Source organism: Agrilus planipennis, unplaced genomic scaffold (assembly GCF_000699045.2).
Source record: "Agrilus planipennis isolate EAB-ADULT unplaced genomic scaffold, Apla_2.0 scaffold7, whole genome shotgun sequence".
NCBI classification, from domain to species: Eukaryota; Metazoa; Arthropoda; class Insecta; order Coleoptera; family Buprestidae; genus Agrilus; species Agrilus planipennis.
The window spans coordinates 3,158,977-3,169,074 of record NW_020439340.1 but is presented as its reverse complement, the minus strand read 5'-3'; the positions used below and the strand labels follow the sequence as shown (position 1 = coordinate 3,169,074).

At 35.3% G+C, this 10,098-nt stretch overlaps 1 protein-coding gene across 10 annotated transcripts in view; it reads right to left on the bottom strand.

Moving 5' to 3' along the window:
• Positions 1-10,098, bottom strand: part of LOC108737683 (complexin) — a 314,656-nt gene that overhangs the window by 123,704 nt on the left and 180,854 nt on the right. For all 10 annotated transcript variants that reach the window (XR_003231945.1, XR_003231944.1, XM_018470714.2 and 7 more), the window contains one exon: positions 2,996-3,069. Coding sequence is in view for 8 of the 10 variants with exons in the window: in XM_018470714.2 (XP_018326216.1) it covers positions 2,996-3,050 (55 nt within the window). In the remaining 2 variants the exon portion in view is untranslated. The remainder of the gene's footprint in view (positions 1-2,995; positions 3,070-10,098) is intronic.

Genomic DNA, 10,098 nt, shown 5'->3' with positions numbered 1-10,098 from the left:
AGGAGATCGGGCTGAAACTATAGCTACAAGCTATCCAAGGATGGTACTATAGAATGTCACCTCAAGGTAGGCCTAGTGGCGTCATCTCTTGGTTAGGCCGGAAACTTATCAATCCACCCTCGTATTTAGGACTATTATATTATGATTAATAGGAGATTTTGTATACCACAGTGTCCACATTCAATGTTATTGAATTAGTCATAATGATAAAAACAGAAACCATTCGAAAAACAATAAATCTAAGTATTTATAAATGAGAATATAAATTAGGGCATTACCTACAATGGGCTCATCGTTGTATACTTAGTTATATAATACCACAATTCATTCATCCAATCTTGCTTTAGGTATCCCGTTCCGTAAGTCGGCCGAGTTTTTTTTTTTTGTTTAGAATTCAAGTCTCATTTGACTTGACAAATACGACCTTCTTTTAGCGTCGTGTTCCTGTTTAAGGATTGTTTAGCCGACGTGAGTTTTTTTTTCCTTTCCAAATAAATCGGAAAGGGGAGCAACGGATCTGTTTAACCCTTATCCTTTACTCCTGTTCGAATTAGTTCTGCCTCGGTTAACCTAATCCTGAGTTAAATTAGTAAGAAGAAATGCTTACCAACAAACCATTATTGTATCGATTAATAACCCTAAGCTTAAACTAGATCGTTTTCCCAAAGGGCAACAACTCGCACGGCAACCTAATTTGAAACCTATTCCTCACTTACCTACCATCAGAAAAATTCGAAAAAGATTATCTGGAAACGAAACGTTGCCCGTGGGCGCGGCGGAGAAGGTTATGAATGATTAGGATAGGAATAGGCAAAATAAGTCGGTAAGTCACCTTTTCAGGTATGAGGAACTAAATACATATTAGAAGCAGTAACAGGAACTAAGAGGAGACGAGTTTAATCTAGACTAGATTACTGTTCACAGATAGTTAAAGAGTGAAGGTGAGTGTCCAACCAGTGTTAGGATTGACGATCTTATGATGATGATGATGATGATCAGTGTGACAGGAGGTTGATACCTGGTACAATTTTTTGCAACACTCGGAAAAGTTAGTTAGTAAAGTTAAATTGAGTATATTTCGATGTCTAAAGAGAAAAGCATTGAACGAAAAATATCCAGTCATAAACATTTGGGTAATTGCTTTGTTTGACCGAAATATCCAGGGCGAAATTCTTAGAGCAGGTCGTTATGTGCAGCAAGAGAAGTTAATTTCAAAACTTAGCTAAACTAAAGTCATTAAACAAATTTAAGGGAGCAAATGCTTTCGAAACACGAATTGGAACTCTGAAAACAATTAGCTTTCAAACGACGTCAGCAAAATTTAGTAGGTACGTTAATTAAAATAACGGAAACGATTTCGAAGTATAATAAATTTATGCACGAGTATTAAACGGTTAGATATACTTTTACAAACCAAAAAAAAGTGGTATCGTGGGACACCGGGTAAAAATGAAGTTTCTTGTGTCGTCAGTCCTAAGATTGGTTGGACACGCATCTCCACTCTTTCCTATCCTGAGTTAATCTTTGCATTTTCCTAAAACTAGAATATCTAACATCATTAACTATTTGTGAACAGTAATCTAATCTAGGTCTACCTCTACTCCTCTTAACTTCTGTTTCTTCCTCTAATATGTCTCTGACTAGATCTTCATGCCCGAGTAAGTGTCCTACCAACCTATCTCGCCTATTTTTTATTGACTTCCATACAGTCCTCTGTTCTCCTAGTGTTTCTAATACCTCTTCATTCCTAACCTTCTTTATACATGGTATCCTCAACATTCGCCTATAACACCACATTTCGAATGTTTCTAGATGATGTTGATTGCGTCTTCAATGTATACATTAAAAAGTATTGGTGACAGTTTGCATCCCTGTTTGACTCCCTTCCTAATATAGCTCCAGCTCTACAACTGCCCGTTGCTCTTTATACAAACTAAATATCACTTTTCTATTTATGTAACTCATCCCTACATTTTTAAGTATGTTTAACATCTTGTCCCATTTGACATTGTCAAAAGTTTTTTCTAAATTTACAAATTCTATGTACGCACTCTTTCCTTTTTCTATAGTTTTCTCTATTGTTACCCGTAAAGCTACAATGGTCTCCCGCGTTCTTCCTTCTTCTAAACCTAAATTGATCTTCCCCTAATAGTTTTCTAGCCTTTAGTTCCATCCTGTTCTGTACAATTCTAGTTAAGATTTTTGACGCATGGGAAGTTAAGCTAATTGTTCTAAATGTCTCTCACCTATCCGCGCCTCTCATTTTAGGCATGGTTACTACCACGTTCCGTTTATAATCCTCTGGGATTATCCGCGTCTCGTAAATATGACTAACTAGCTTAAACGTACGATCTCTAACCTCTTGTCCTGCATGTTTTAGAATTTCCACCTGTATCCCATCTTTACCTGGCGCTTTATTGTTCTTTAAGTTTTTTAATGCTACATCGAACTCTTCTCTCATTAGGAGATAGCTTGGCTCCCCTGTATCTCCACAATATTAATTTGAAATTTTGGCTAAGGTATTTAAAAAAAAAGGACTGAAAAATATTTAACGTACGCATTCCGTCAGCGCTATTCACTCACAGTGAAATGACAAGGTTGCTTTTAACGAGTTTGTTTCCGAATTTTCCACTTCCTCTCTCTCTCTCTCTCTCTCTCTCTCTTTGCTAGCAGTAAATAAGAGAGATATCCACTAACACGTTTGATTTTAGACCAGCGTTAACAAACCCTGGGGAAATTTCCCTATATCTAGGGAATTTAGAGCCAGCTTAGGGAAAAGGGGATTTTTATTAATTTATAACTTAATTTAATTTTAGTACCAAAAGAATTCTTGTTGTTTTAAGGTTTTTTATACTTTAAAAATTTTTTCTAAATAATTATGAATAAGTAAAGAAGAAAAGGTATCCTTTTTTGCGCCAAATGAATTTTTTTGCCATCAGAATCTCCGGGAAAATATAAGGAAATGCGATAAAGAACTTCCAATCAAAAATCTTACCTTTAACGGCATTAAGCTTGTTCCCTACCATTTGCTTGGCTACAAAGGCTGCCATCTTGAACGACTAGGATTATCTGGAACAAGCGGATAAAAAAGTAATTCACAATACAGTTGGCCAAATTATAAGGAAAAATTTTGCGATCAGAATTTCCTTTATCTGAAAATACGCTATTTGCTCTGAGTGATTATGAGTCAGTCGGCAATTATTAGGTTAAAGAGCAAAGCGGACAGCTTTAACACAACGTACAATAAGAATAAACTATGAATTTGTCAGTACCAATTTTGCTACGAACAACCAAAAGCAAAAAAAAGAAAATCCTCACAAATTGAGGCACAAGCAGACAGGGAAATGTTTCGAGTCATGTCGGACATCCCCTATAATTATATGGTCCTAAAAAAACGTTCTCGTTTATTGGATTGTATATAAAGAAAGTTAAACTAAGTGACTTCAAATCTTTAAACCCTGTGGTTATTTGACATTTTCCACAAACAAAACAAAATGCGAAATCAATATTTAGGACGATGAGTTTGATCATACCCTACATGAATTACATCTTATTTTTTATTTGAAATCATCAAAGCTTCTTCACATTTTTCTCATAAAATCAAATATTCAGTTTAAATGAACTATTAGATACAAATTTTGAAAGGACGATTTGAAATACCTACATACATACGTATATCATGAAATATCTCGTTAACTGTAACAGTGTACAAATAAATAAAAGTACTTGCTTACATTCTTGCTTCTTACGTTACAACAAAGTGTAGTGAAAAGAAGTATTTTTATAATTGATAGAAAGAGACTTTTATTGATCAGTAAGAGTCTCGAAAAGACGTAAAGCGTTAGAAGGAATCGGAACAAAAGACCTGTTAAAAGGATCAAATTACTTGAAAGCATCAAAGGAAGAGTAACTAAATCATCCACCGTAAAAGAGAAGGATGAAATGCTGAAAGATAGAAAAAGCTTTATATTTACCCTTAAAATTGTTACGGTTGCTTCTAGCAAATGATATTAAAACTAGATAACATGAACAGTTCATACACTAATAAAAGTCATCATTTTAAATTGTAATTAAAACAGACAAACTGTTGTAAAAAATGTAATTAACAAAGCCAAATACATATACGGTTAGACATAAAGAAAGTACTTGGAGAATTTGCTTTTCGATTTTAAGTTAGACAATCTGACCCCGAAAAATATTTACTGCCACACAACATTCCTAGGGATATAGAGGCCGTTGTCAGCGCCCCGTTCTCTCTCTATCTGTATAAACAGAGTAGTTTTGAAAACAACCAGCGTCTGACAGGCGGGCGCCGGCGCCGCGACGTCATCGCTCCTAGCAAGACATTAAAGATTCCTTGTTTCAAAACACCACATAGGCATATTTAAGTGAACTGTTTACTTCTGAACTTGAGAAAAGATACACGAAACTTACGATAAGTAAATAAAACTCTAAAATCGATAATTCTATACAAAAATTATCATTTTTAAAACGTACTGTGGGTCACTAGAACCCCATGGCCTTTGTAAAAAGTCCAACAATTTTTACCGTACGTGAAACCATTTATCTGACCAAACCAAATCCCTAACCGGGAGTTGGATAGTTTGAAACAACCCAGAACTATTTATCGCGTTGGAACGTACGGTAAACATTGGTGTTTTAGATGAAAATAGCCCGTTTAGGTAATCCAGGTTATCCGAGGAGTTTCATTGTCGGTCCTGGATTAAATTCCTTGCACACATTCTGCAGCATAGCGGCGAGAGTGAGGTAGGCAACTTTGTGGAGAGAAATACACTTAATAACAGAGAATTTCACGTGCACGTTCTACTGTTTCGAATAGCTTGCTTCGTTTTCTTGACGTTGTTGGTGTTTTGTTCTGTTTGTCGTATAGAGTCAGCTAGCTGATGAAGCGGAATGCGAGTTATTCTATACCTATAGATGGCGAACTAGCCGCAACGGTCATGGACCGTTGGCATTCTAAACTTATTGTCTCAATTGTAGGATCGGAGACTACAAAGTTTCCACTCTATCGCTCGATCGAATCAAATTTATTTTTAGCAAATTCTGCCACTATCTGGAACAACAAATATATTTTACGCATCAAGAGATTTTGAAGATATTGAGCTGTTTCTAAAACAGTCAAATGGAGGAAGTTCAGCTCCAGGTATTCTCTAATTTGGACATTGTTTAATTATGATGAGATTTCTATTAGTTTTAAAGACTTTTGTACAGAAATTTAAGCTTCAGTTTCAACTCACATAGCACAATTATTAACGAGTTTTCTAAATTATTTAGGCTTCTTGAGACAGTCAAAGTGGATAAGCTTAGATTAAAGTTTTGAGTCAATAGTTAAGGATATGGGTTGTTCTAGTTTTAGGGAAATGCGAAGATTAGCTCAGGATAGGAAAGAGTGGAGGTGCGTGTTCAACCAGTCTTGGGACTGACGACTTTATGATGATGACGATGATAGAATGTAAATGCATCGAAATGTGAGAATATTTCAACATAATAGGATTTCTAAGGAGTTCCAGATTTTGAACCACACACATAATGAAATAAGTTAGAGTTACTTCAGCTACAGTTTTAATTGATAAAGTATCCATTTGGGTGCAATTAGAATGTTTACGTTTTAAAATCACTATAAAAGATTTTATTACTGGTACAACAAATTTTACATAAATCGAATAGAAGAAAACAAGGACAATAAGTACATTGAAATTCTTGTAAATCAAATACAAAACACGTTTTATTGCTAGTTGCATTAAATTTGCTATGTGATCGTTAATTAAACTGTACCATATAGGTGGACGGAAATAATTGTAAAACAAATCCAACGTGATACAATACGCATAACGGCGGTGTTATTGTAATCACTGATCAAACATTAATCCTGTTAAATTTATTCCAGCACTAAAATAATTTTACTGTGTATATGGGCTTACGACATGCCCCATCAGCAATTAATCAAGTTAGCTAATATTACTATTCTATCAATTGTTTTCGTCTGTAATTTGCATTGAGGATTTCTTTTGTTTAAAATAATGCAATTTTAACAGTAGTCCGCATTGCGGCCGTAGGTTTAGCATCTTATTAAAGAGAGCAGCGGTTTTTTTAGAAAGGTAAATAATTGTTACCCATGTATTTGCTTCTAAGAAAATACGCCAACTAGCAAAATTACAAATTTTCAGCTTAAACGCTTCAAAGTTGTTGTCGTAACTAATGGTTAACAAATGCCTTAGCAAGTTTCTTAACGTTCATCTGCTGCTTACTTTTTTGAAAGTTGACCTAGTAAAGCAAGAAATGAGAGAAGATGAGCCAGGACTCTTACTTTCTCAATAGCACAAATCAATTAAGACAAGATCATTGCTTAATGGCTTGTAATAAAAGTATCGAACACAATAGGACGATGAGTTTGATCATACCCTACATGAATTACATCTTATTTTTTATTTGAAATCATCAAAGCTTCTTCACATTTTTCTCATAAAATCAAATATTCAGTTTAAATGAACTATTAGATACAAATTTTGAAAGGACGATTTGAAATACCTACATACATACGTATATCATGAAATATCTCGTTAACTGTAACAGTGTACAAATAAATAAAAGTACTTGCTTACATTCTTGCTTCTTACGTTACAACAAAGTGTAGTGAAAAGAAGTATTTTTATAATTGATAGAAAGAGACTTTTATTGATCAGTAAGAGTCTCGAAAAGACGTAAAGCGTTAGAAGGAATCGGAACAAAAGACCTGTTAAAAGGATCAAATTACTTGAAAGCATCAAAGGAAGAGTAACTAAATCATCCACCGTAAAAGAGAAGGATGAAATGCTGAAAGATAGAAAAAGCTTTATATTTACCCTTAAAATTGTTACGGTTGCTTCTAGCAAATGATATTAAAACTAGATAACATGAACAGTTCATACACTAATAAAAGTCATCATTTTAAATTGTAATTAAAACAGACAAACTGTTGTAAAAAATGTAATTAACAAAGCCAAATACATATACGGTTAGACATAAAGAAAGTACTTGGAGAATTTGCTTTTCGATTTTAAGTTAGACAATCTGACCCCGAAAAATATTTACTGCCACACAACATTCCTAGGGATATAGAGGCCGTTGTCAGCGCCCCGTTCTCTCTCTATCTGTATAAACAGAGTAGTTTTGAAAACAACCAGCGTCTGACAGGCGGGCGCCGGCGCCGCGACGTCATCGCTCCTAGCAAGACATTAAAGATTCCTTGTTTCAAAACACCACATAGGCATATTTAAGTGAACTGTTTACTTCTGAACTTGAGAAAAGATACACGAAACTTACGATAAGTAAATAAAACTCTAAAATCGATAATTCTATACAAAAATTATCATTTTTAAAACGTACTGTGGGTCACTAGAACCCCATGGCCTTTGTAAAAAGTCCAACAATTTTTACCGTACGTGAAACCATTTATCTGACCAAACCAAATCCCTAACCGGGAGTTGGATAGTTTGAAACAACCCAGAACTATTTATCGCGTTGGAACGTACGGTAAACATTGGTGTTTTAGATGAAAATAGCCCGTTTAGGTAATCCAGGTTATCCGAGGAGTTTCATTGTCGGTCCTGGATTAAATTCCTTGCACACATTCTGCAGCATAGCGGCGAGAGTGAGGTAGGCAACTTTGTGGAGAGAAATACACTTAATAACAGAGAATTTCACGTGCACGTTCTACTGTTTCGAATAGCTTGCTTCGTTTTCTTGACGTTGTTGGTGTTTTGTTCTGTTTGTCGTATAGAGTCAGCTAGCTGATGAAGCGGAATGCGAGTTATTCTATACCTATAGATGGCGAACTAGCCGCAACGGTCATGGACCGTTGGCATTCTAAACTTATTGTCTCAATTGTAGGATCGGAGACTACAAAGTTTCCACTCTATCGCTCGATCGAATCAAATTTATTTTTAGCAAATTCTGCCACTATCTGGAACAACAAATATATTTTACGCATCAAGNTCCTGAAAAACGCAACTCGAATCCTTACATTTAATATTTTTAGTTTAATGGCGGTATCAATAAAAGTGACCATAAAATATGTACACTATTTGTACTTTATTTATTTAGAAAGAGTAACGTTTTCTACTACAGGGGCGGCTCATATATATTAAATGGTCATCATCATCATAAGGTCGTAAGTCCTACGACTGGTTGGACACGCCACCCTTTCCTATCCTCAGCTAATCTTCGCATTTCCTAAAACTAAAACAACCCACATCCTTAACTATTTGCGAACAGTAATCTAATCTAGGTCTATCTCTATCCCTCCTACCTTCCGTTCCTGCCTGTAATATGCCTCTGACTAGACCTTCATGCCTGAGGTGTCCTACTAACCTATCTCGCCTATTTCTTATTGAATTAGAGTCCTCTGTTTTCCTATTCTTTCTAATACCTCTTAATTTCTAACCTTCTCTATCTACGGTATCCTCATCATTCGCCTTTAACACCACATTTCGAAAGCTTCTAACCGTTTCTTTTCCGTAGTGCCCACCGTCCATGTTTCGCACCCGTATATGTTCTCCAAACATATACCTTTAACAATCTTTTTCGAATTTCTAAATTAACTGTTCGCGAGCATAGAACAGACTTCTTTTTATTGAAGGCAACTCGACCGTGCGCAATTCTCTGCTTTATATCCCTACTGCTCCTCCCGTCCTGACCTATCTGACTTCCTAGATATCTAAAATCAGCCACTTCTAATCTTCCAATCTTTCGTCTCCTATTTTTTTCTACTTTTTCTTCCCTTGCATACCACTATTTTTGTTTTATAGGTATTGTAATACCTTAAAAATTAGGAATTGAGAAGTCAAGTCTTTTATCCTAATCGGGGCGTTTCGGACCAAAGCAATTGAGGTAAATGCGTTGTTCCAGGAAAGTGTACGATAACAATCATAATACATTACCTTGATCTTAATCAGGTGTGCATACATGCACGTTCAAGCTGTGCGGAGGCTCTGGATTCTGGATACAAAGCAAGCCACCTTCAAAACTGGAGCAAGTTAACAGATACTAGTTTCGTACATAAATTGAAATTCATAAATTACACCTTAGCCGAGATACGTATGGATATGTTGCACTAAATCACAAGAGCAAATTTGCATTATCGGTTCGAACGAGACGGTGCGCGGCATCGCCGTTATTCGCCGAATTCACTTCTTCATTTCGTATTATACACGAGAAAATCCTTATCCCATGCTTTGCATATCCCGTGGGGATTGAGACCATTCAACATTTAACAAAGTAGTCATATACGTATCTATAAGTATATATATTTTACGAGCGAAGTCTCAATACGTTTTCTTAAAAAATCATATTAAATAAATACACTATCAAGTTTTCTTTTGATATCAATTCTAATTTTAGAAAAATCAATAGTGACTAAAACATCTCCAATGTGTCGATAGACGCTCACAAAGAAATTGAATTTTGTCAGTGCGTTTTGTGAACAAAACCTAAATGGATCTATAGTCGCCTAAGGCTAACATAAACGAATTTTGGAGTTCTTTTTACAGGGTGAGTGGGCTTATAGGTTTCTCAAAATATGATAATAATTCTGAAGACAAAGAGTTATTATTGAATGGCACTATTAGACAAAAAATTTTGAATCGAACTGGTCAATTAATCATGAAAACGTTTCAACAATATTTAGGCTACTATTACTCTGCAAATTTCTACTCAGTTTGGAAATCCTTTAAAAGGATTGTTGTTGGGATACACTAATAAATAAGAATCTCCACTTTTCGAAACTGAATGTATAGTAACAATGTTAAACAAGAAAATCTTAAGATTTGTTATCAATTTAATAAACCTATATATAGGGTTGTTCGGAAAGTCATTTCGTTTTTTGTCAGTTTGTCCAGCTGACGACAGTAGACTTCCGAATTAATCGTTGTGTTATCCGGTAAAAGCTCAAAAAAAATGATTCCTTTAAAATCCCACCAAACAGATAGCATCACCTTTTTTTGGTGAATATCGGCTTTGGAAATGGTTTGAGCCGGTTCATCTTTTTTGCTCCATGACCTCTTGCGTTTGACGTTGTTGTATACAACCCATTTTTCGTCC